The following is a 27,451-nucleotide window of genomic DNA, read 5'->3' as shown; positions in this document are numbered from 1 at the left end:
TTGTCATAGTGTTTTCCAAACAATGCTAGATAATGATGCTGGTAGAGAGGGAACCCCTGTTTAATTTCTAATTTTGATACAGATTATATTTGGAGTATTTTCATTTACAATGTTGTTTGTGACTGGCATTAGCTAACTGCTTTCATTATATTAAATATTAAATAATTGCCTTCTTTGGTGCATTTTACTTACAATTTTTATTAGGAATGACTTCAAATTTTATCTCATCTACCACTAAGGTTATATGACTTCTGTCCTTCAATTTACTGACCTGAAAATTATGTTGACAGACTTCCTGATAACGAACCATGGTTACATTTCTGTAATAAACCCTACTGACAACAGTCTGATATTCTTTTTGATATATTGGCAGATTAAATTGGCTAATATCTTACTTTTGAATTTATGTTAGTAACTGAGATTTATCTATTGTTTTCTTTAACTGTTCTCTCTCCCTTTCACCTTTCCCTATAAAGGTGTCTAATCTGTTTCATATGTTGTTTCTGTTGTTTTCCTCAGATATGATGCTTGACAAGTGAAGGCTCTAGTTTGAATATAGGATTCTTGAGCTGCAGTACTATTTTTTGTCTGTGTATGGACATTATTTCACTTTCTTCTACTTCTTGTGTTGTCTGATGTCAGTTTGGTTCTTTCTCATTGTATGTAACTTGTTCTTGCAGTCTGGAAGCTTATTAGATTTTTACTTTTTCCTTGGAATTAAGGAATTTTATTAGAATATACACAGGGGTATGTGTATACTTTTCTCCCTTGCCTCCTGGCCGGACAAGTTAGCTGTTTTGATCTGCAGTCTCCAGTCTTTCTTCATTAAAGATTCCCCTTTATTATTATTTATTTAATTAGTGCCTTTCTACCTGTTTCTTCTTCCTTTAGTATTCCCTATATATCGTATCTCCAAGATTTGTCATTAAGCCTCTAATCATTTTCTTCTTGATTTTATCTTAGTACTTTCTGTTCTGTACAATGGCGTAATTCTTCCCCTCAATTTTCTAGGTCAGTAGTCTGGGACTTACTACCAGTCATCCTCTTTTCTGAACAGTCTAACAATAAATGTGAAAATCATTTTTTCTAGTTCTACAACTCAATCTGCCTAAGTGTTATGATTTTGTTCAAGCGTGTATTTCCTTCAATAATAGCTTTTACTCGATTTTACCGTTCTAGTGTTCTGCTTCTTGTCTCCTCTCTGACTGCTGGTCCCTTTTACATGCATTTTTACATTCACTGGGCTAGTCAGGACTCATATCTACCCTTAAGGCTGGACCCAATTGCTGGGTAGCTTCACTGCATGCTGACAGTACTCTGAAGTCTCATCCTATGGTGAAGCAATGTTTTCGCTAGCAAGTTGTCAGTCTCCCATCGAGACAGTAAGAAGCTGCTTCTCTTTTCAGTCTCCTCAGCTGCAAAGGCCAAATGCTCTCCCAGATGCAAGGTAGGGAGGATGCCACCTACTCGTTCAGTGACACCCTTTCCCATTAGTACCTTGAAGTGACAAAAAACTGCTATTCTTGGAAGGAAGGGAGGTGTCAAGAGGTGCATGGATGTTGGTCCTCCAACCAAGTTTTCTCCAAGAACTGTAGAACTCTGATCTTTGCCCCTGACATTCACTTAATGAGCCAACAGAACCTAAAGCCTTCCTACTTACATTCTCCAGACCACAACAGCTGCTCTGCTAATAACAAGTAGGTTCCCAATACACTGTCAATTCATTCTCTGTAATATCCAACCTGGAGTTAACCTTCTCTTTTTAAGGCCATCAATCAAGTTGGGACTTTATCATCTCTACCTGGGTTCCTGATTTCTTTATCGGTCTCTCAGACTAAAGTCTAGCCACTGGGATCCATTCTGCATGAAACTTACTGGAAAAAGAGCCCTCTTGGGTTATTTTTGACTTTCACATAAACAGGCCCAGCAATAAGGGTATACAACTGCCAAAAGTAATAGATAAAACAGAATTCATGAAGGGTAACGATACCTCTGAGTTCCACTGGCTAGGCCAGCTAGTATACCACCACCACCACCACCACCACCACATGATGATCATTAGCGTAAGGGCGTGACCTCCTATCCCCCTCATCACTCTCTGCCTGGCGCACAATCTGTTTTTCTCAGTACGGTGGCAGGACATGTAGAAAAAATAGTACTTCTAGTTGTGTCTCCACTTTTGGGACACGGCTCAGCTGTGACCTCTGGTGGCACCCTGGAGACCTTGCATATATCCACACAGGCCACAAAGGTAAGGACTGAACTGCAGCTGAGTCTAAGTCTTGACAGAAGGCCTGATGATCCTCCTCCTGGCACACAGAACACAAGGACATGGGAGGTCTGTGAGGAACTGCTATGTAGCCATTGTTCACCCGCCTCCCCCTCCTCCTGTAAAGCTGTCCTGAAGAGGTTCTTATCTCCTCCTGGGTTCTGATGAAAGAGGAGACCTCGGGGACCTCTCCTTCTCACCCTCTGAGGGCACACCTCCAGACTATAAAGTGGTCTGTAGGAGCAGCATAGCACCAGCCCCTCCACAACAGGGGTCCCAACACTCATGCTGTAAGTGTCACCTGGCCTCTTGTGTTGCAGTGTTCCCCTGGCGGCCTGTGGAACAAAGAACACAGGGAGCTGGGACTCCCAGCTACTCTTACTTTCTCCGCCTATGTAAATAATCATCTCTCTGAATCTAAAAAGGATTGTTTCTTTCCTGGCCACATCTGTCAGGCCTTGCCCTTCCTAACGCTTGACATCCATTTCATCTCAATCTTCATTCGTAAACAAGAGGAAAGGGAAGAGAATAGAAATGACAAGACTCCGGGATGGTTACAGTACATTAACAGTTCTATCCAATTTTCTAAGAAAAGAATGAGGAGGATCTAGATTATATGATCCCACTGCTCTCTAATAATAACAAAAAAAGAAACGGACCTGGTAGAGTGTAGCCAAATTAGAGGTCTGATACCTGAAGCACACAGAAAGGCAAGGAAACATGCTCAACTCAGAAAGTCTGAATTGGAATGAAAGTTTAAAAGATGATTATCACTATCACATACTTTGTAAAACCTTACTTCACATGCACTGATAATTTACCTTTAATGTATATGTACATATAAAGACCTTCTAAAGATTAAAATACAATCTAAAGATTAAAATTACCATCACTAGAAACAAAGTTAAATGAAGATTTAGCATGCCACCTCTGAAAACTGTCCCCAAGTGCAAAAACATATACGAACAGTTCAGTCTAGTAAATCTGGGACAGCGTAACTGGCTGTGCTGCGTCTCTTAGGACAGAAACAAGTCCCACCATGCTGGTCTATGTATCATATCCTATTGCCTTCCCCAGCTGTTCTCATCTTCTTTTCCTGCCTCTAAACTTCTTTTCATTGTTACTACAGTTTGGAATGCCTTCCAACATTCTCTCCATCCACCTACATTTAAGACAAGCAAATATTCTACTTTCTAAGAAATCATGGCTAGTCCTACCCCATAAAATAGCACTGGACTAGCTCAGTGGTGGAAGGTGGGACCCAAGAGTGCATTTTTAATAAATTCCCAAAGGATGCTAATGCTGTTTGTCCATGGTTCACACTTTGGATAGCAAGGGTTTAGCTGACTAATTTGATTTTGCTACATATTAGTTTGACTCTGCATCTATTAGATTCTGCTACCAAGTCTTTGATTTGTGTGTGTGTGTGTATTAAAGTAGGGCTCTCACTGACAGATGGTCTCGAATGCCTGTCGAACAAATAAATGTGTATTATGTTTCTGGTAGGTATTTTTACACTCAGAAGAGAGCACATAGATCAGAATGTCAATCTTTGCCCTGAATCAAAAGAGCGGAACTATATATACAGAATCATAATTCCTCAGAATAAAGGGGTTTCAAAATTAAATATACCAATTATTTCTAGGTTTAGGTAGTTAACAGCCATTAGTTGGCTTAAGAGTTCCCTAAGACCCTGCTACTTAAAGTGAAATCCACAAACCAAGATCAACGAGACATGGAAACCTGTTAGAAATACAGACCTTTGGGTCCCTACCCAGACAGAATCAATCTGCCTTTAAACAAGATTCCCAAGGAGAAACATTAAAGTTTAAGAAGCACCACCCTAGCACACTCAACTGGCTGAATGAGAAAATGACAGATAATAAGTGTTAGTGTTTCTTCATTTATTCATATGACAAAAAGCATTTCTGTAGGGACAAGGTAATAGAGAAGAAGTCTGATGAGCTACCCAAGGGGCCACTCTCTAAACATGGCCATGGTTCATTATGTACTTAAATGTTCCCTGGTGGCACCAAGAGGAATCTTGGAGAAAGCAGAGTAGTTGGATTTTCAGTCATTTGAATCACTAATTTGCTACATAATATCAGCTCCTCCCAAACCTATATAAATGATCGAGTATTTTCAAAGATGATAACGTGTGTGCTGAGAAAACTATCATCCCTTTTCAAATTTGCTTGTTTCACCATCAAATCAGATTCTTCAGATGAGAGCAGCAGTAGGCAAAGACATGAAGGATATATGAAGAACTGAAACGAAATAAAGGAGCAGGTATTCTTTCTTACATCCACAGTTTTCATCAGATTTTTCAAGTGTTTCATTAACCAAAAATGGCTAAGATGAATGCTGCAAATGTTTACAAGTCGATTTTTTTACCATAGGGTTTCCTAGGACCTTCATATCCTTGCATATATTGGGAGCTTCCCAGAGAGAGTTAGCTGGTGTGTGGTGATTTTTCAAACTTTCCTGATTATAAATCTTAAATACTTTGTCCTTAAGCACCAAGTACAATCTCCTTGAACCCAGAACAATCTCTCAAAGCCATAGCCGAAAAGCATCCCTTGCAAACTTGAAGGAGCATCCTTTAATTCTAATATTCTAGATTCTAGTTAATAAAACTATTTTTACCTAGCATTAGACTTGAGTAAATTCTTCAAAATTCAAAGAACATCTTTTTTTTTTTTTAATGGCATGCAGTTAACACTATAAAAAGAACTTCGATAGGATATCCAATGACAAGATTCAATAAAAAATTCAATGGGTTAATGTTCCACCTTATTAACTAAAGTTAATTTCCTTAAGGACTAAGAGCAAACTTGTTTTAAAAGTGATTTCATCTATGATATTCAAAGACTGCAATGTAGTTACAGACCCAAATTTCTTTGAATGAATCAACCAAGGATGTACCAGAAGTCATAACAGAAGTGTTGGATGTTAAGATTAGATGTAATATTAAGAAAGAATAACAGTAAAAATTGGACACTGGCAATTTTTAGTAACCTATAAGATTTGGAAAACATCTTCTAAGCTCATAGTAACCACACACACAGGAAATATAAGAAGTTTTAAGAACCACAAAAAGAATAAATGTCTTAAAATATCTACAACACTAAACCCTATTTGATAAATTTTGTTTTAAAAAAAACTATAAAGGTGACTAAAAATAAAAATAACTTTATTCAACTAGGTCTAGAACAGTGCTTATCCATTTAGCCACAAAGAAATGAAGTATGTCAACATGCCAGAATAAAGTTACCAACATTTACACTGATCAATATTCAACAAAGTTTAACACTTACCAGTATTTTTAACTCTGCTTTTCAGCTGAGTAGAATGCCTTTTCTTACTCTTTGATTTAGGAGTTTTATCTTTAGATGCCAGGCTGGCCTGTGCAGATGCTTTCCTTGTCTTGAATGTTTTGGTTACTGTTGTTGGATCCATTGGATCAGGCATACTACTAAAGCTTTCTAATGACTCTTCATCAAACTGGTGTCTTCTCCGGCTAGTATCTAATTGATTTTTGCGATTACTATTTGCAATTTTCTCTACAGACACTGGAAATCCAGTCTTGGTAAATGGTTTTTCTACGTCACCTTCTTGGTCATATAACCACGGTGTCCTACTGTTTTCCACCTCCTCTTCGGGCTGTTTTTGATTCCTTACCAATGAAAATAAATTTTTATAGATATGACGATAAGAGTTCTAGGCTTACTGGAAAACTGCAGATATAGTTAACAGATTTAGGCAAATAAAAATATCAACAGGCTATAAAAACACTTCCACAGAAATATACATCAAATATGTAAATATTATATAGCCTAATGTACTTAATTACTTTAAACTTTTTTGAGAGAGAGAGAGGGAGAGAGAGAACCTTTTTTTTTTTTTTAAGATTTTATTTATTTGAGAGAGAGAGAGTACAAATGAGGGAAGAGACAGAGTGGACAAGCAGGCTCCCCGCTGAGCGTGGAGCTGGACACAGGACTCAATCTCAGGACCCTGAGGTCATGACCTGAACTGAAGTCTGACGCTTAACTGACTGAGCCACTCAGACACCCCAGAGAAAGAATCTTAAGCAGGTTCCACACCCAGCATGGAGCCTGAAATGGGGCTCAATCTCACAACCCTGAGATCATGACCTGAGCCAAAATCAAGAGTCAGATGCTTAACCAACTGAGCCACGCAGGGGCCCCTTTAAACTTTAATCAGACCCTTCTCACTAAACCATTTTCACTGGCAAAAGTTGCAAACAAAAGATCTAGCACTCATGATGACAAAGAGTGGGAAAGAAAAATTCAAAAAAAGGATGGGACATACAAGGAAAAAACAAAACACTTGGAGGGATAGCTGAGAAAGAGTTGTATGTTGCAGATGGTTTGGGAATATACACAAATCTATGTCACTTAAAGCAGTTCAAACAGAACTGGAATTTGGTGAAAACAATCGTCCATGCAACTCGTAATTTATTCCTCCACACATTAAGTAGAGTTTAGTTGTGGTGGTCTGGTGTCATTTTCCAAATTTTATCTGCTAAACACTGACATCCTTTAATATGTTAATAGGTATTTACTGATCATCTAAGTTTGGGAAACAATAAAGTTAAACAGGTCTGCAAGATTTCTCAAAACGTTAAACATGCTAATGTACTATACAAATGTCTTAGAAGGGAACATAGTGAGCAAGATGTCCAAAATTTTTATCACAGAACCAGACATGAACAATAGTGTTCTGAAGAACATGATTTAGTAGACCGTGACCTACAGGGTTCAAATTAAGACAAGATTAGCAAACCTATAGTCTGCAGGCCAAATTCAGCCTGCTATCTATTTCTGTACAGCCTGAGAGCTAAAATGATTCTTTTTTGGGGGAAAAAAAAAAAGATTCCATTTATTTATATATTTTAGAGAAGGGGGGAGGGGCAGAGAGAGAGGGAGAGAAAGAATCTCAAGCAGAGTCAGCACAGAGCCCAACTTGAGGCCTGCCTGATCTCACCACCATGAGATCATGACCCAAGCCAAAATCAAGAGTTGGACACTCAACTGAACGAGCCATCCAGGTGCCCCTAAAATGATTCTTACAAAATAAATAAATAAATAAGATAAGACAAAATAAAATAAAGTAAAATAAAAGTCTGGGAGGTCAACCATAGGATTCCTGGAGTCAAATACAAAGTTGAATTCTTAGGTTTTGTTTAATCAAGGAAAAAAAAAAAAATCCATGATTTAATAATTAAATAGTGCCAAAATGATTATTTAAGTGCTCCAAGACATGCCCAATCACACAACTAAAGAGAAAAGTAATGTGAATCTTATATTTGTAAAGGGCTTACAAAAGACAAAATCAAAGAGATACCTCTTACAGAAGAAGTACTAGGCTGAACTGACCTCTAATTTTTCATCCTTCTAAAAATTTTTTTCTGAAGTAAATAACAGTAACAATAAAAAGACTATAGTTTTACCCAGCTGGCTATCAAAATCATTTTCTGGATTAACACAATCATTAAGAATATTATTTATTTAGCTATAAAAACAGAGAATGATTGACCTGACTCAATCCAAATAGTGTTTTACACTATTTGAGTCAAAAATTTCATTTGGGAAGACCATCATATTAAAAAATAATAACACTGAGGAAAAAAACACGTTAACACTAAAACAGAGAAAGAAATCCTGACTATGACTGATAGCATCTATCAATAATCTTGAACAGTGCTCAACATTACATTTCAATAGGCCTAAAGACCTTATTCTATTCAGGAGCTATGAATCAAGGAGCCATTACTTTACAACTATCACCTAGTAGTTAATATTAGTTTCTCGCCCTAAAGTGAACTTAAGAAGGACAGATATCAAATCAAGGCAAAAGACACTATATGGGTCAGGTCTTATCCTTCCACTCTGTTCAAAACACTGAACTGTTCTTGTGTCAGGGTTAGTGGCAGATGTATGCCTGAGAGAGACCTGGTAAGGTATCTGTTTAATACTCTCAATGCTATGCTAACAAGCCAAACAACAACAAGCATCCTTCCTAATTGTGTTTTCAAATTACATATAATTAGATATAATCACAAAAGTGACGTTTAAGAAAAGAATGGATTATGTTCACAATCGAGTACCTTTGTTTTTCTGCTCCAATAGAAGAACTGCTTTCAAAAGGTTTTGGAAAAGCCATATATTCTGTTTTCCCTGAAGAATTCTGTGCTAATGGTTGCTGCTGTTCAGTGGGTGTAGAAATATTCTGAGAAAAATCTCCAAAATTAGAAGGAAATAAAGGGCTGAAATTCATACCTAATAAATAAAAGCAATGGGTAAGACAACAACAAAGAAGTACCTAAAGGCCTTAATATGATATTAAAAGACAGTTTTAATTAAATGTGCCGCTCAAATCCACGAAAACAAGTTAACTGTTAAAATAAACTAACATTCATTTGTTCAATCACTGTTTACAGTTCAGCCCACTAGGTTTTTGGCATTGATGATTAAATAAAATAACAGGTAAATGCCTACAAGAGTCTGGTACCCGGTAATTTGATGAATGTCAAGTACTATTACCTCTAACTTTTAGCTCTGAAGGGATGAGGATTATTTATTTACCTGTTATTTCATGTAATGCTCAAAACAACTCTATGACATAGGTATTATATTAATTTTACCAGGGAGAAAATTGGCTCAAAGATTAAACAGCTAGTAAATTGAAGAGGAGGTCAGATCCCACATCTGCACAATTCTAAAGCTTATGTTCTTTCCACTCTACTTTAACTGGGAAACTAGAATAGAACTAAATTCTTACCATACAGTGTCGTGTCAGATGTATTTGCAAGGGGCGACTAACAACTTGGTGGGGGAAAAGGGGTGAGAGAGGCTTCACAAAATTAGTTTGTGAAGAATGAATAGTCTTTGCCCAGGGCTGGCACAGGCATGAAGCATATTAGCGTAAAGGAACTGCATGTGCAATTTTTAATATTATCTGTTACCTAGAAATCTACTCAAAAAATGTGTGCTGCCAATAATCATCAGTGCTCAAGAACTAAAACACTTGTTCAATTTGTTAATGCCACCATTGTTTTTATAATCCTAAGAAAATACATTTTTATTGACTTATATTCAAAAAGGCTTTCAGCCCTCCCAACCCTTTTTCTCCTCCTGTATTCCCTGACAAACACGTTCAACTCCATCTCTTTCATGACTCACCTTATCTAACTGATCACCTAATTTATTCTACCTCTAGAAAGGCTTTTGAATTACTCCTAGTTCTGTACCCCTCCTGCCAATGCCTTAGATCAAGCTGTCATTCTTTCTCTGCTATTACTACAACAGCCTTCGGCTTCCTATTCACCAGCGATACTCTTAGCTCCTCTCTCGAATCTCTGCAACACTATTAATAGTGCGATATTCCTAAAATAGAAATCTCATGCTATCCCCCTGCTCAAAATCCTTCAATGGCCCCTGTAGAAGGCAAAGAAAGTCTAAGCTTCTTTGCACTGCACAAAAGGTCTCTGCTGCTCTCCGGCCATATCAATTACTCTTCCCCTGCTAAGGCCCTGATCACTAGCCATACTTAATGACCTCTAAATTCCCTACGTGATAAACTGTTTCATTGCTTTGTAACTCTAAGTGGTCCCATTGATTGATTAGGAAGTCCTTTCTCCTCTAATATCCCTGGAAATAAATTCTGTTCATTATTTAAATAACATGCTTTCGGGGGGGGGGGGGGGGGGAGACTTGCTGACAATCTCTTGCCCTAAGGAAAGGCCACTCATCTCAGTTGTACCACTGCTACCGCCCCCATGGCACTGCACTGAGCACCTACTGACATGCTTAGCTTCCCCACTAGACTCCAAATGACTTTAAGCGTTCATTTGACTCATCTGAATCCCAGTCATTTATATGTCTCAGGACATAATGGGTGCAGGAAAAAAAGTCTGAATATAAGCCAAAGCTAAAGAAAATTAAATCTAAGCCTGAGCTAAGCTTTAGTCTAGTAACATCTCCCTACTGCACAGTGCCTGGTGTGCAGCAGCCATGGCAGAGGTTATGTCCCCTCTTCCTGAATAAACCGCTGCTGGATAATTCAGAGTTTGTAAGACTGAGCAATCTTTCATAAGTAGTTGACTTAATTTCATTAGCAACCATTTCAAGCTTAAGTTTTCACCATAAAGAATCAATGTAGAAGAGTTCGTAACTTTCTCTGCATATACCTCCTACCATTCCAGGAGAGACCCATTAAACTCCATGCAAGAGACAAACAATATTCTCAAGCATTTTGCACTTATTTATTTTCCTCTCAAGTTTTCACTTACCTGGTGCAAATGATGAAATATTAGTAAACCCGGGTAGGTTAAACAGATTTACAGGCTGTGATGGGAAGCTGAAAGGACAAAATAAACTGGGAGAAGAAGGGTGTGATGCACTGCTGCCTCTTTCCTTGCTTCCAGGTTTTTCTGGGTGATTTTGCTGGCGCATAAGTTCATTTAGCATTTGTTTCAACCTATAAATATTTAAGAAGTCAATAACTTACAAATCAGTTATATTACCTTCTGTTTGCAGTACTTTCAGAAAAAATGATTCAAGAGCATGCAAAAGAGATGAACTGTTTTGATATTTACTACAACAAACATCTGCTTGTCCTGCAGGCTTACTTCAATAACTTGGCCTTTGAAACACGAATTGCACTTACCACTTTGACCAGATAAAAAGCATAACTATAAGAAACTCATACATTTCTGTTATTAAGAACTTTCCCGAGATACAATTTACATACCATACCATACAGTTCACCTAATGTAAGTGTGAAGTTGAACACTGAAAATTTTTAAAAACTAAAGTCTACAGTATTAAAAGGGAACATCGGGCAAATCACTGTTTATAAAATTTTCGGGTATAGAGAGGGTTTGAATATTCAATTTCGCTCATGTCCTTTTCTCCCAGAAGGTAACTATAAAACACATGCTCAGTTTTAGCATTTACTATACAGTTCTACTGCTTCTAAGAAACAGATTACCTTTGCACATTATTCTGTTGCCAGGTTAGCTGAGTGTAGCACTGGTTCAACTGGTGCATTATCAAGTGTACTTGAGGCGATGCAACATTGCTCGGCATAACACTGTAAGGACCCGTAAGAAGAGTTTGCAGCAGACAAGAGAGCGTCTACGGAAAGACACATTGTCATAATAGCTACTGGTGACTTGAGAAAAACATGCACTGCTTCAAAAACAAGATATAAAAAATGTACTTTCTCAGTAAACTTTACCTGCTGGTCTTGCATCAAAGTCTGACAAATGTTGACACTGAAATCAAGTTGTTTCTTTAGCTGATTAATTTGTTCTTGCCATTGTTCTTTCTCCTCTACATAAGAGAGTTCTGACACCCAACGAAGGTTCTCCTGACGCTGCATGCTGATATTCTGCTGTCTTGTCTTGGCTAAAGGACGGTAATTTCCATCTGCTGAAAAAGGCCGATTGTTCTTCCACCTAACACGGATTTAAAGCATCAGGTCATCGTATGTAATTACTTGGTTTTTAAAATCTGGCAATAAATCCTGATACCATGGTTCATAGACCAGTATCTTCTTAACATCAAAGTTTAAGTTCAAAGGACTTCAAAAGTATGGAAATGAGGTGGAGATGGTGGGGGGAGGGAATTCCAGATTTCTAGCCTTGTGTAATTATCATTTTTAATTTTTCCCCCCTTTTTTTTTTTACTTATGTCTTACACAGAAGTATCCATGTAATTCTCTATTCTAGAAAATGAAAATATATTCTATCACAAGCATTTTTCCATTCTCCATGCTTTAAACTTAGCCACATGACATTCTATCATCAAGTGGAACTACTTAACCATCTTCTATTCATGAAACATTTTTCACTGTTAGAAATAACAATGTAATGAATATTCTGTTGCTACGTCTTTTTCAATACCTATGATTTTCAGTTTTGCTTAATTCCCTACAACAGAAGCCAAGATCAAAGCTTATGAATCCTGATTCAGTCTAGTTGGGATCTATCTTGACAAAACTCTTATGATACAATAAAAAATACATTTGGTCTTTGTCCCAAGTTCCCAGCACAGAGCTCGCAAAACTCTCGGCATCTCCTGAGACCTAGAAGTATCTTTTGTTATTCATAATGGACACCTTTCAACCATAGCTAAGTTTATGCTAATGACTCTTGGAAGCCCTAGACAGCTTCATGGAGGGGGACTGGTCACTAAAAAAAAAAATCAACCAGGTGTTTATAGGGCTGGAACTTTCAGCCCCACCTCCAACTTCAAGAGGGGGAGGGGCTAGAGTGAGTTTAATGTCAATGGCCAATGATTTAATCAGTTGTGCCTAGGGAATGAAACTTCCACAAAAACTCCTTACCAAGCTGCTTAGGAGAGCTTCTGGGTTGGTGAACACACTGAAGTGCTGGGAGGGTGGCACACCCAGAGAGAACATGGAAGCTCTGCACCGCTTCCCCAACCCATCCCTTGCCCTATCCATCTCTTCCATCTGGCCGTTGCTGAGGTGCATCCTTTATAACAGGTAGAGTTCATGAGTTGTTCCAACAAATTATGAAACCTGAGGAGGGCTTGTGGGAACCCCCAAATTTTTAGCAAAGTCAGACAGAAGTGTGAGCACATGGAGACTTGGGACTTGCAACTGGCATCTGAAGTGAGGGCAATCTTGTGGGACTGAGCCCTTTACTTGTGGCATCTGCCCTAATTCCAAGTAGTGAGTGTCAGAACTGAATTAAATGATGACACCCAGTTGGTTCGGAGAATCAGAGAAGTGCTTAGTGTCACAAAGACCTGAGACTTCAAGAATCAAACAAAAAGTTAACACAGTGAAACTAACCTATTCTTAGTTTCTTTTACGTTGTAAGAGTTATGATTCGCACTGTTAGGAGGATACATAGAAAAGTTATCATTAGAACTGGCATCTTGCTCTTCTTCCTCCTCCTCTTCATCCGTCCGAACAACTCCTTCAGAAAGGTAACCATCTTCATCTCCTTCTTCATCCAGTGCACACTGAGTAGAACCTCCCCAAGTTGCCATTGTTCTAGAGATTAAGAGACAAAAAATAAGAGATCATTTTGGAGATCAGCTAAATACTTTACCATCTACTATGTGCCAGACATTGTACCATGTACATATGTATGCATATGAAACATGTTTGCCTGCTTATAAAATTTCACTGAATTCCACTGCTGATATGTGGAATATGTTTATTCTGCCTTCCACAAAACAATTCTTCAAATAAATTAAAATAGTAATTGTATCTCCTAGAACTTTTTTCCTAAACTAAACTCCCTCAGTTTTTAACTTTACCTTGAGCAACAGTTTTCTAGATCAGAGCTGTCCAAAAGAACTTTCTGCAATAGTAGTAATGATCTATACATGTGTATCCAACACAGTAACCACTAGGTACACATGGCTAATGAGCACTTAAAATGTGGCTGGTGTGACTGAGAAAATGAGTTATTAATTTTATTTAATTTAAATAGGTACATATAGGTAATGTAACAGCTACCGCACTGGAAAGCCCAATTCTAGATCCATGGTTCCCAAACCTAGATGCTTACCATCAAAAATACCCAAAGAACTTTTCTAAAGTTCAGATGTGTGGTACTCAGAACAGAAAAAAATACTATAAATATAATTTGATAAATAAAGTGCATTTGGGACTTCAAAGCAGAACAAGTTCTTCTATGAGGAAGAGAAGTTTGGTGCAATGTTCCATAAATGCCATCTGAGGATATCAAAAAGTAAGGTCACAACAAATTTGAATTTCAAAATATTAGCTCTGAATACTCCCATACAGATAATTAACTGACATTACAGATGGCCAATTTTTTAGAAATATCCTAAATATGGAAATTTCAAATGTAAATCCTAAAAACTAAATTTTTTTAAAGCATTACTTTATTACTTTATTTTTATTTTTTGATTTTTGAGAGAAAGAGAGCAAGCATGCAAGGGGGGTGTGGGAGTTGGAAGGGCAGAGGCAGAGGGAGAGAGAATCTTAAGCAGGCTCCATGCTCAGCGTGGAGCCCGATGCGGGGCTCAATTTCACAACCCTGAGATCATTACCTGAACTGATATCAAGAGTCGGATGCTTAACTGACTGAGCCACCCAGGCACCCCAAAACTAAATTTCCTAATCCTTAGGAAATTTACAAATAGGGGATTCCTCATTTAAGTAAAAATGTGCTTCTTTCTGGCCTGGTATGTAAGTACTACAAAGTAACAAGCATTTTCACTTTTATAAGCTTAAAACTTAACTAAGGACATAAGGCTTATACACTCAAGAAAATCTGTATCACCATTTGATCAAGTGCCTTGAGAAGTTACAACAGAAAATAGCTGGATTTAGTTAAACTGAACCACGAAGGTGATGATTTAACAGCAGCCTCAGTGAAACAGCAGATTTGAGCTGAGAGGGGAAATGAAGCTGCCCACTCTACATGCCTTAGGTAGGTGACGTTAAAAAAAAAATGTAAACACCTCTCTTACTTTTCTGTTCTACTCTGTTGAGGCGTACACAGGTTCTCAGATCCATCACTTCTCAATGACACGGCCACGGGCGATGTAGTTTCAGCTAGACCCTGCCTCCTCTGATGTTCTGCCATCAGCGCTTCAAGCTGCTTTCTCCTCTGTCGTAGCTCTTCCCTTAACATCTCATGTCTTCGCATTTCTGACCACAGCTATTATTTTAAAAGTCGGAGTCGAGTTAGTATAAATATCTGGATTTGTTTTAGCCTTAAAGACTAAAATACAAAGACTTCTATTCTCACTCTATCCATTTTACACCAAGATATCCCATGGTGAAAATAGCATTTTCGTGATAAATAAGAAAAAATTAGGCATTAATACTTAAATGAAAGCAGTGGCCAAATATTTAGAGAAAGGTATAATGTTTTCTACAAATCACATATAAATAAAAGGCCAAAGAACAGGTCTTTCTAACTGAAATGACTGCTGTTCACTGCAACTATTTCTTAAATACAATTCTGCCAAATATTTCCTAATAATTTTGAAATGATTTTGAAAAGATCCCAAATTAATTACTTTTTGAAAAAATTATTTCCTCCCAACTAAAAGACACAAAACAGACTGCATTCAAAAACATGTTTCATAGATATTCAGTTTTCCTTAAGATGTGACATAAGACTTGGGAACAACAGGTACAATATATAATACCTCGTTATCTACTACTGAAGAATCTTCAGGCTCAAAACCAGATTTGCTTGTACTGGTTTCATTTCCATTAACAGCTGGGGTTGAAGTAACAGCTGGGATATATTTTTTTGTGGGAAAATTACCCGCACTAGTGGCTGACAGCTAAAAAAGGATTAGTAAAAACCATTATGAGGAATTAGAGAATTATGTTAATTTCATAAAAGCAGTTATTTTACCATTTCTCTGGGGGCTCTAGTACCATATTTATTTTGTTATTATCAGACCTCAATTGCCATTATGATCCAAAGAAAGCCTGACATAAGAAAACAAAGATGAAAACACAGAGTAAAGTGGATGAGGAGCAGCCAAGCCTCAAGAACAAAAGAGACAAGAGGGATAAAATGCTACTGTGGAAAATTTCATATCCTCAACCCAACTCTCGTATATATTCTTCCGGACATCAGACTAGGGAGAAGGGAAAAGGATTAGACAAAGTAGAAAAGGTTAAAAGTCTAGGGGGAAAAAAAAAAAAAACTGTTACAGAGAAACATCATTTGATGTGTTTCCCTTTCTTTGAAAACAAAACCCGAGGAATAAAATATTTTAAGAAAAATCTCAAAAAGAATTGGGTGTTTGCTCTCTGTGTTAACTTTACTCCTACTCCTGATTACCTGATATGGTCAAAGATTACTCATTCTCTGTTCAGTCCCAAAGGGTACTACTTAATAAGCAAACTACAAATATTTTACTTAATTTCTTTAGGTAATTCATGATGGTTTAAGGGCTTTATTATGTAATTTTAGGCCAATAAAAGATGGAAATGCTATTCCCTTAAAGGCAAAGCTGAAACCAGAATATTTTAATAGTTATGAACATTCATGTTCTGAATCTAAAGTAGCTAGCCCAACAGGTGAAAAAACAGAAGTAATCAGAGTCAATTCCTATGTGCTATCTTTCATAGTGTAAATGTACATCCCTAACCCGTTTCATTAGTTCATCCGTTTTATTAATCCTAATATTGATATGAATGTGTCACCTCAGTACTACAAAAGGTAAGAGTACTTTCCAATCACATTAGGTTTTAAACATCTTTTTTCATACAAACGGAAAGAAAGTTCCTAATTACCTGTAAGTCAGGACATGCCTTCTGCAATGCTTGAATTTTCTCTTGAATCTCAATCAGTTTCTTTCTTTCTTCCTGCAATTGTTTGAGTTCTCTCTGTTGCTGCTGTAGTTTAGCCTCATAAAATTTCTCTCTATAATTAAATTGACATTTGCAGACTCCAATAAATCTGATAGCATTAAGCATGACCTAATATAGAACCTAGTCAAGTAAGTACCTTCTCTAAAATAAGCACTAAATTTTTATTAAATGAAGCTCATGAGCTTAACATACCTTGCCTTCTCATTTATTCCAGCATCTTTCTGTGTTTTATTGGCATTTCCTCTAGTATTATTTGCATTTTGTTTGTTGTCTTCTTCTGCTGGGTAGAAATCATCCAAATTTGAAGTATTGGTAGAGATAACTCCATGATCTGCTGCGTCATCATCCTAAAAAGCATCATTAAAATAATCTTGAAATCTAAAGGCATTATCCAATTCAAAGCTTAAATACCACTATTCTGTAAAATTTACATGACATAAAAATTAGAGCAGTAGATTGAGTACATGATTTTTAGAGAACACTGAAGCTCGTCCTCTACCAATGACAGGAAACGAAGTACTAAAACAACAAAAAAGTACATTTATAATCTGAGCTGCCAATTACCCACTAATGACTCATGTTAAGTTGCCTTTTCTTATCTTGACCAGATACTGAGCTATTAAAGAACAGCTTTATACAGAATACGAAAAAGATCAAAAACACACCATCAGATATGGGAACTCTTGATACTAGATAATTTTTCATAGAATGTAACTTTTTTTAAAGATTTTATTTATTTGAGAGAGAGAAAGAAAACACGTTAAGTGAGGGGAGGAGTGGAGGAAGAGGGAGAGAATCTCAGGCAGACTCTGCACTGAGCAGAGCCTGACGCAGGGCTTGATCTCACAACCTGAGCCAAAACCAAGTCAGATGCTTAACCAACTGAGCCACACAGGCACCCCTTAAAATGTAACTTTTACATTAACGATTTCAAATAATCAATGTCCAGTCCACTGTCACTTGCTTACAATTTTCTATTCTCTCACTTTGGTCTTTAGTTTGCCAAACCAGTACCAATGACTCACAATACAAAAATGAATGAGAATATCTCACATCTGTCATGACTAATGGAAAAACAACTAAAGTTCTCAGCTTCCTAAGGGTAGGTCCCCATCTACCCTTAAAGGTTAGGGGTAACCTTTAAGGTTGGGGTGAACTACTACATTTTTAAAAAAACATTTAACTCCATATAATTTTATATTTACTCATGCTTTCTCTGAAGACCTCAACTGAAACTTAAACCTTTGGAAATATCATTCTAATAAAACCTTAAAGAGTTAGAGCTGACTCAATTATAAAACTGGGTAGACAATTTTAAGTTTGTAGATGGTGTTATCTGGTATTCTTATTCATCTAAAAACTAGCCTAATTCATTCCTAATATGGGTAAGAAGATGGAAAAGAAACTGAGCTGGGATTCAGGAATAGAGAAGCTATAATTATGAGGCCTTTTCACATTATAAAAAGTGAAAAAATTAAAGTACAAGAAAAAAACACAAAACAAATCTGCCTGATGTTTCAGAAGGCAGTGAGAAGGTACCTGAACAACTGAGTTATCAACTCTGATGCTTAAAGTAAGTGACTCAAGAATTATTAACAGTCTTTTGAAAAAATCAAGCAGTATTTACCTGTACCATAGCAACAAGATCTTGCAACTGTCTTAGTTTCTGTTTTGCAGCCATAAGTCTATTGATCTTCTGTTCAAATTCAGCATCTTCAGGAGCCTCATCAACCAGACTGCTCCTATGACTAGTTAATGAAGCGCCACTGACTCCCTCATCTTCTGCTTCTTCCTCTTCTTCCTCATCATCTTCACCTTGTGCACCATGAATCCCCTGTTCTCCTTCTCTATTATAGTGACAATCTGCTAAAAGCAAGTATCAATGAAATCAATAATTTAATAAGTTTAAGAAGAGTACTAATTAAAGAAAATCCACTTCAAAAAAACAACATGGCAAAATTATGCATCAATAGTCAATCATACCTAAAGAAGGAGGCATGTTCAGAGCCCTTATGTTGGCAGCAGATCTGTTGTTAATTTCACAATTAGAATTAACTGATCTCCCCTCTCTATTATTAGAAACACACTGAGCATTAGAATTACTATTTACTTCATTCCAAGTGGCAGCTACTTGTGGATTTCTAAAAGAAAGAAAACAGCCTGAAGTTATTTAAAGTAAAAAATTAAAATTTAAAATTAAAGTTTTAGAACTGCTGATAAAATAATTCTGAACTATGAACATCGCTGGCTATTTCTCCATTTAAATTCATACTCTGAATAACTGGCTCTTGCTTTTCAAAAACTGCTCTTTGGAAATTTAAGAAGAAAAACATCCAAAAAATCAAAGTTACACCTAAAAATAAAGAGGCAGGAAAATGTTAAGTTAGATACTTCTTATGACTTACTTGCATGTGATCTTAACAAACAACAAATTTACCAAACTACTGTACTCAGTGCTTCTCTATTTGTTTTTCTTCACAGGGCCAGTAAGATTACACTGGCCAAAATAGTAGACTTACGCAGACTTACAGGAGAAAAGCTTAAATAAAAAGCAAGTAGCACTCTATTGAGGTTTTTCTGTTCCATATTAGAAGCATTTAGTTAGGAGGAACATGTTAGAAAAACAAACTTCCAAGTTCTTACCGAATGTTAGTAACAGGTTCAGAGTTTTCATGTTCAGACTCGTATTCTGACTCTTCAGTTTCTTCATCTTTTGTGTTTTCATTTACAGCATCTGTCATCATATCTGATGTTTGTTCATAATAATGAACCAATTCTCTTAGTTCATTCAATCTCTTTCGAACTTCATTTAACTTCCTGACAAACAACAAAAATGTATATATAATAACTATTTTAGCAAAATAAAGCATGCAGTATTTCCATATAAAAGCAGCCAGCATGGACAAAATTCAGACCTAGTGCAGTCTCAAGGGGTGTGACTATAAAGTTAGGAATTCAATTTCAAGGATAGCTTACTCAATATCTCATCACTCCATTTTCTTATAATCTATTAGAGACAAAGGCATTAAAAAAAGCAGACTTGGTTTCTTAATAAATAGTGAAGTACTAAATATTCAATTTAAATACTACCTCTCAGGCAAATCAGGGATGCAGACACTATTAGACATTTACAGAAGGTTCCTAATCTGTAACACACAAGAGATCTATAAGGTGTATAATATGTTTACCCCAAGTATTACATTTACTGAGTTTCTATTAAGTGTCAGGAACACTGCCAATGTTTTTTAATCTGCAAAATACCTTTATGAACAGGTGTATTATCCCTATTTTGCAGATGAAGAAACAGAGGCTTAGTGAGGGTAAGTTATTTGTCCATGGTCACACAGCCTTGTAAGATAGAATATCAGGGCTTTCTGACTCTAGGGCCTGGGCTCGGAATTTAGAATCATTTGAATATAAAAATCTTTTAATGCAATCCCACCTATTTCTAATCCTTTAGCTAGAAAATGGGAATGCATCAGCTCACAAAAATTACCTGTATTACAATGTCACATTTCTCTTGGACAACTCAAAGGATGCAGATATAACACACACACACTTCTTCTACTACCTCTTAAGAATATTTATATTACGTAAATTCAGTTTTTCTAGAATTTTCAACAAAGAAAAAAAACCATAATTTATCCCCATTATTCAATTCTATTCTATGTAAACAATATTTGTAAAAATGTTTTACTGGAGTTTTTCAGTTGGATTTAGATGTCCTTCATTTTCACTCTCATTCTGAGAAACTAGAGAAGCAGCAGGATAAGGAACAGATGATGTGAAGCTATTGGATTCTCCATTGACAACTGGTGCTAAGCCTACAGGAGCAGAGGGAGCTGAAGTTGTACTTCTCTGATCCACACTTCTTTGTGGAGAGGCTGAAGAAGGCACAACTACCAAAAAAAAAAAAAACCAGTTACCATAAACAAACAGATATGGAATCAAACAACACTTACTCAGTTTGCTTACATATAAAAATAAAAAGTAAAAGTCATTAACATCTTACATTCTGCAGCTTTAAATTTCAGAAACGTAAGTGTATAATAGCCAGGCCACTTATTCAACCAAACAGACTTAGGGGAAAAAAAAAAAAGAAAAAGGAAAGACAAGGTGGAAATTGACAAAAACTATTATATTCTACCTTAAACAGTAACCAGTATATTCTTTGATAAACCTGATTCTAGGTTAAGTTAAACAGGGCAAATGTGGGGCGCCTGGGTGGCTCAGTTGGTTAAGCGGCTACCTTTGGCTCAGGTAATGATCCCAGGGTCCTGGGATCAAGCCCCACAATGGGCTCCCTGTTCAGCGGGGAGTCTGCTTCTCCCTCTCCCTCTGTCTGCTGCTCCCCCTGCCTGTGCTCTCTCTCTCTCTGTCAAATAAATCAATCTTTAAAAAACAAAAACAAAAAACAAAAGAAAAAAACTTAGGGCAAATGTATATGATGTACAGCATCTACAACTCTTTACAACCCTAGGGGTTTAGGCCCCAAAGAATGTTCTAAATCCATAGCTCAGAGTAATTTTATCTGGTCTCCAAGATGGAATTTTCCTTGTTCCAAAAGATAAAACAAACTTCAAGTAACTGTAGTACATTCATACCATGAAATACAACTCAACAATAGAATTTTCTAATTAGATGATGGCTTATCTTCTATAGTCTTTGAAATATATGTTAATTACTTTTCTGTCCACATGGATTGAAGATACCTTATGCCTTCAAGGAGAATGAATGAAGATTAAGAATCTTTGCACTTCTCAATCTCCATCACTTTAAAACTACTGTTATTTATCTCTTTCTCACAGGGACAACCATCATTTGTTGCTCACATTACAAATTGCTACAACTGGTTTCCAGCAGTCTCTTTGCTCTATTCCTTAATAAGTTCAACCTTTTGCTACAGCTTTCACACTGTTTCACAGTGTGAAAAAAAAAAATCATTTTTTAGAGTCATCAGCAGGCAAAGTGCTACTTTATCATGTATATAAAACTGACCACCGGGCCTTCAGTACAACTTTCGAATTTTAAGTTTTTCTTAGCTGTGTCCATCTGTATAACATAAGCATTGGGGGGGCATGTGGGTGGCTCAGTTGGTTAAGCGTTTGCCTTCAGCCCAGTCATGACACCAGGGTCCTGGGATTGAGCCCCATGTTGGGCTCCCTGCTCAGTGGGGAGCCAGCTTCTCTCTCTCCCTCTGCCGCTTCCCCCTGCTTGTGCTCTCGCTAATAAGTAAATAAAATCTTAAAAAAAAAAAATAAGCACTGGGATTAGGTTATACTCTAGAGGAGGAGAGACTAGCAGAGGTCTGGGAAAAGAAAGGAGGATGTTTCAGGAAGAAATACTAAGGTTTTTGGGGGGGGGATAGCAGAGAAATAGGAGATGGGTAAAGAATAAGGAACAGGGACTCCAGAGATGTTTTTCCTATCCCTTGTCTTTTCTTTAATAAGACAGCACCTGGAATGTTGAAGAATTATGACCAGCTGGAGTTGACCCTACTGATCAGTTTCCCATGCTAGAGCTCCTACTACTAACTGTTTAGGTAAGAGGCAAGGACCAGGCTTGAGAAGGTGTGAAGACAGCAAATGAGGACTAGTAACTGGATCTCAATCAGACAGAAGCAAGTAAAACATCTTGCAGCAGAAAAGGTGGTTCCTAAAGTGCAACTAGTATGACTATGCTCTTCCTATTCCTCCTAAGTGACCATATATTTCCAAAAAGTTATAAACTTTTCAGTTTATATAGTCTACGTTATAAACTATATAAGTCATAAATTTTTTGCACTAAACCATACATATGTTTTTCATGTCTTTTTTTTATAAATACTTTCTAAATCTATTCGATAGTTTTTAAATCAAAGTACCAATTTGGATTAGTTTTCCTTTAAGGGAAAATGTGAATATGCTAAAAAAATCCAGGAACATATGTTCAAGTATCTAATAGTTTACCTTCTCTTTTTCTTTCCCCTGAATTAAAATCCTACCTATTTTTCAAGGCTTAAGTTTATTCTTTACCTTTACTGAATTATAGGAATAGATCTCCCATCTATTTGGTTATCATCGTATATTGACTTGTTACTTAAAAACTATCCCCATGCAGGGCGCCTGGGTGGCTCAGTGGGTTAAGTGACTGCCTTCGGCTCCCGGATCGAGTCCCGCATCAGGCTCCCTGCTCGGCGGGGAGTCTGCTTCTCCCTCTGACCCTCCCCCCTTCATGCTCGCTCTCTCTCTCATTTTCTCTCTTTCTCTCAAATAAATAAAATCTCCCAAAAAAAAAACTTTCCCCATGCAAGTCCTATCTCTCCTCAAATATTGTAATTTTCTTGAGGAAGTATGAGTTCATTCATTCATTCACCAGATATTTACTAAATTAAATATTGCATGCCAGCACATATACTCATGTGTCCTCTACCTAATACTGCTGAGCCGGCTTTACTTACATGATGAATTGTTCAGATGTTGATCTCGAAGTGTATGAAGTTCTCCAAGCAGTTTGTCCATTTTTTGTTTCTTTTCCTGTAATACTCTCATTTTGCTAAAAAGTTGTACTTTCTCATCAGGTAAGCGTTCTGAAACTGAAGGATTCCTGCTCTGGGAAACCTCCCTAGTTAATGAAAGGCTTTCCGCTTGTCTTCTATTGTCTGGAACAGTTGGAGGCTTATTTAAAATAAAAAAAAAAAAGACGATCAAGGCAATGAAAGGTTTGATTCTCATTTTAAAAACACATAAATACTCTTTATAAAAAGCAATAAATATTTGCCTAGATTGTGCTAGTGGGTAAGCATACGCCTTTCCAATTCCCAAATCACATACTATTTCCTGATGTGCCACTATAACATCTATATGGTTTTATGGACACACATTACTACGCAGTGGTCTTGAATTCACTGGACTGAATTACTATCTGGATCTAAATTAAGTGCTAGAAATGTCTTTATAAGCCTTATATAAACTTATATAAACTTTCAAAAATCTCATTCTCTCTCTTGCCAGCTTTTTACAATCATCATAAACTTTTTCTTAATCTATGTTTTTCCTAGCACTTCTTTCCTATGATCCTCTACTAAAATTTTCAAAAATCCACTACGGCTTAGGAAATCATAAAATGAACACCACTGAGCTTATATTTTAACATTTTGCCACATTTGCATCAAATTTTTTTTTTTAAGAGAAATATAACATTACAGATATAACTAAAGCTCTATACATACCAACCCCCAATCTCATTACTCTCTCCAGAAATAAACACAATTACCATCATCACATATGTTTATATATTATTATACCTACATAAGATATACATCCTTCATGCATTTTTAAATATTAATCAAGCAAGTATCCTTCCTAAACTCGTGTTTTTCATTTATTAACTGGCTCATTTACTGAACTGGCTGTAAGATTTCACTCTATGCATATATCATAGTTTATTAATCCATTTTCCTGTTTATGGACATTTAGATTGTTTCTAGATTTTTGCTATTGACAAAACCTGCCATGAACGTTCTTATATATATAAGAACGTGTGAAGAATTTCTCTAAGATGGGGCATTTGCAGGGTCACCAAAAAAATGTGCTAGATATTGCTAAATAATTCTACAAAGTGGTAGACCATATTCATTTATTTTTACCTGGTCAACAGACAGGAGACATTGAATCTTCATACTCATTACAGTGAAGAGGTAATAATTCACCCTTTCTTATTCAAGGCCCATAGATTGAAATTTTGCATTTAAATCATTACTTACAAAGGTCACCAAATTGTAACACTTATTAATTCTGAAATTAAACTTAAGAACTTTCTCCAAAATCGTCAGTAAAATATTTAAGGACACAGATTCAAATATAACTTAAGCTTTAGAGGTTATGACCATAAAGAATCTTTGAGAGGAAAAAAGAACATATTATCTAGTAGCATTCAAGGAGAAAGTTTCACTTATCACTGCATTCAACGTAGATTTTCCTCTAATTAAGTGTTTCTCCAAGTATACTCCCCAGACTACCAGCAGTGGAATCACACAGTGGGGAAGCCCACCTCAAATGTATGAATCATACATACTTTGGGAGTGAGGGAATCCCAATGATCAGAACACTACATTTTTATTTTTTTTTAATTTTTTTTTTTTTTTTTTTTTTTTAAACAAAACGCCAGGTGATATTTATGCTACAGTGAAGTTCGGGAACCACTGGCTTAATTAATATGATTTTAAACTCAACTATACTAAAAAAATTAAATTACCTGAGAATCACGAAGCTGATTATGAAATCGCTGAATTAAATCATTCAGTTCTTCATTTAGTTCAGAGGTGATACTAACTCCAGATAGGCTACCTGTAGTTTCTGTTACAACTGGAAAGAAAATTAACAACTATTCATTAAAGCAAACAAATTAATACACTTTTCAATTTCTGAGAAGCTAAAAATAAATTCGGGGGGGGGAAGGAATTTTAAAAAATCTTACCTAATTTAAAACTAGTTAACCCTCAGATTTACCTCCCAAACAATCATTTTAATAGAAATTTCCATCTAGGGGCACCTGGGTGGCTCAGTCATTAAGTGTCTGCCATCGGCTCAGGTCATGATCCCAGAGTCCTGGGATCGAAACCCTCATCAGGCTCCCTGCTCCGCGGGAAGCCTGCTTCTCCCTCTCCCACTCCCCCTGCTTGTGTTCCCTCTCTCGCTGTCTCTCTCTGTCAAATAAATAAGTAAAATCTTTAAAAAAAAAAAAAAAGAAAGAAATTTCCATCTAACCTGAAGACAAAGGGACACAGAAAATTCTAATATAGTGATTCATCTTTTTCTGTCCCATCACTCGAGGAGGGATACTGCTACATTCCAATTAAGAATAATGACTCAATGGAGTAGGGAGAGGACAGGCCTATCAGGTTGGGTTGGGGGAGTGGCAAGGGAAAGTGGTTCATCTGAAAAAGTACAGCTGATACTGACAGGTCTCAATCCCCACCTCCCCCAAACAGAATCAATGCTCTAATACAGGGGCTGGCAAATTTTTTATAAAGATTCAGACAGTACACATGTTAGGCTTTGTGGAAATGGTTTTTGTCTCAACTACCCAACTCTGCCATTGCAGGGGAAAAGCAACCACAAATGATACATAAACAAACAGGCATGGATATGTTCCATAAAACTTTAAACAGTGGGCCAAAGCCAGCTGGCCATAGCTTGCTGACCCTTGCAGTAGAACAGATTATTTACTGAAGTAATTGCTTGTGATACAATGCAGACTACAAGACCATAGTTTTTATCTTCCTACAGCAGTATTCCTGAGGCGGTATTCTGAGGACAATTTTGATAACGGGTTACTGCTCTACTACCCAACCACCCTGTGCTTATCCTTTCCAGCTCTAAAAGAGACACGGGCTATAAACTGTTTCTGTTTTAAAAGAAAATACTAGCTTTTTCAAAGAGAAATTAGAATTTCAGGGCTAAATAGAATCCCTTCAGCCCTGAGTTAAGTGCAAACTCTATTTTGAAAAGAAAGAAATTACAGTGTAGATTACTAACACACACTGCTAGTTGAGTAAAGAACAACTCTTTCCCATGACTATTACTTAGCCTCACTTACATACCAGAATATTAAAGACTATCATTCTGGTTTTTCATCAGAAATCTCATAAATACAAGAGAAAATGTTTTAAAATTACTACCCTGAAATTCTTTTTGAGATAATATAAAAAATAAATTTAATCTTAAACCTTTGTTCATTCTACTCCTGGTGTCTGCCTCATTATACTTTAAAGAAACAAGTTCATATATTCAGAAAAAGAAGACCTCTGACCTAGAATTCAAGAAATCTGATTTTACTAATATGTCATAGAAGTATAGGCAAGTCAAAAACTCTGTTAGAGCTCCTTCTCTCCCAAATGAGACTAAGAAAAAGCTCTGGAGACTAACCTACAATTTTGTGATAATCAAATGAGATGATATAAACGTTAAGTATCTGAAATAACATCACCACCACAGGCATATCTCTGAAATCTAGAACTTGAAAAATATTTAAAATACTTTAAAGTCATTAGCCATTAACTAGTATGTCATTGTTTAAACATTTTGTTTTATTCTAAATTACCTATTTCCTAAATATAAATGTAAAAGCTAATGAATTCTGGACTTTACAAGGGAAAAATGTGTTGAAAATGTATAAAATTATTACTGTACATATTATATATAATATACAATTATGTAATTATTACAAAAGAATAAGTTACTTGCAAGTCATACAGTTCCATATGAAAATGCAAAATTAAATTATGTATAACAGTGATCAGAGGGCTAAGCCACTGGGCTAGGTGTGGATAGCAGCATAAATTGAAGAATAACAAGGTAATCTCAGTGAGGACCTAAAATAGAGAGCCCACAGGAAATAAATTATTATTAGACTAGGATGATAGACTAGAAAATAGACCTTAGTTTTACTGAGTTTTAATAGGTAACAAGCTGTTTTCAACTTACTGAGAAATTAAACAGGTTTGAAGTGATAAAACAAACTATAAAATTAGACTCAGTACTAAAGAATTCAATACAATTTCCACCTAAATGATACATGGCTATGAAGGAAGAAAGAAAAGTGAAAAAAACGTTTCTGAGTCTCAGGAAGACTATATATAGAATATAAATACTGTTCAAAGGAACTGGTGTATACAACTGGGCACCTAATTGAAATAACAGAGCTACTACCAACATTAGAAGCTAAAGAAGCTCTACAAATTTATGCATTGTCTCCCTTAATGTTTTGACCTTTCCTTGGTAGGCAAGACAAGTATAGCAATCCCAGATGAATAAAGTACAA

At 36.5% G+C, this 27,451-nt stretch overlaps 1 protein-coding gene across 45 annotated transcripts in view; it reads right to left on the bottom strand.

Annotated features, from left to right (window-relative positions):
- PCM1 (pericentriolar material 1) overlaps positions 1-27,451 on the bottom strand; it is an 81,019-nt gene that overhangs the window by 30,108 nt on the left and 23,460 nt on the right. For 31 of the 45 annotated variants that reach the window (XM_045879714.3, XM_064585638.1, XM_064585635.1 and 28 more), the window contains 16 exons: positions 24,884-24,993; positions 23,088-23,304; positions 20,346-20,547; positions 19,292-19,465; positions 18,632-18,789; positions 18,276-18,514; positions 16,841-16,995; positions 16,571-16,700; positions 15,466-15,606; positions 14,779-14,969; positions 13,121-13,324; positions 11,537-11,756; positions 11,288-11,433; positions 10,587-10,774; positions 8,403-8,574; positions 5,587-5,945 (listed from right to left, as the gene is read on the bottom strand). In XM_045879714.3, the coding sequence (XP_045735670.1) occupies positions 5,587-5,945; positions 8,403-8,574; positions 10,587-10,774; positions 11,288-11,433; positions 11,537-11,756; positions 13,121-13,324; positions 14,779-14,969; positions 15,466-15,606; positions 16,571-16,700; positions 16,841-16,995; positions 18,276-18,514; positions 18,632-18,789; positions 19,292-19,465; positions 20,346-20,547; positions 23,088-23,304; positions 24,884-24,993 (3,006 nt within the window). The remainder of the gene's footprint in view (positions 1-5,586; positions 5,946-8,402; positions 8,575-10,586; positions 10,775-11,287; positions 11,434-11,536; positions 11,757-13,120; positions 13,325-14,778; positions 14,970-15,465; positions 15,607-16,570; positions 16,701-16,840; positions 16,996-18,275; positions 18,515-18,631; positions 18,790-19,291; positions 19,466-20,345; positions 20,548-23,087; positions 23,305-24,883; positions 24,994-27,451) is intronic. The other 14 variants (XM_064585658.1, XM_064585659.1, XM_064585660.1 and 11 more) reach the window with 2 other exon arrangements.

Source organism: Mirounga angustirostris, unplaced genomic scaffold (genome assembly GCF_029215605.1).
Source record: "Mirounga angustirostris isolate CCGP_5_RB_7025 unplaced genomic scaffold, mMirAng1.0.hap1 SCAF_2, whole genome shotgun sequence".
Classification (NCBI taxonomy): Eukaryota; Metazoa; Chordata; class Mammalia; order Carnivora; family Phocidae; genus Mirounga; species Mirounga angustirostris.
This window is presented reverse-complemented; position numbering and strand designations above follow the sequence as displayed.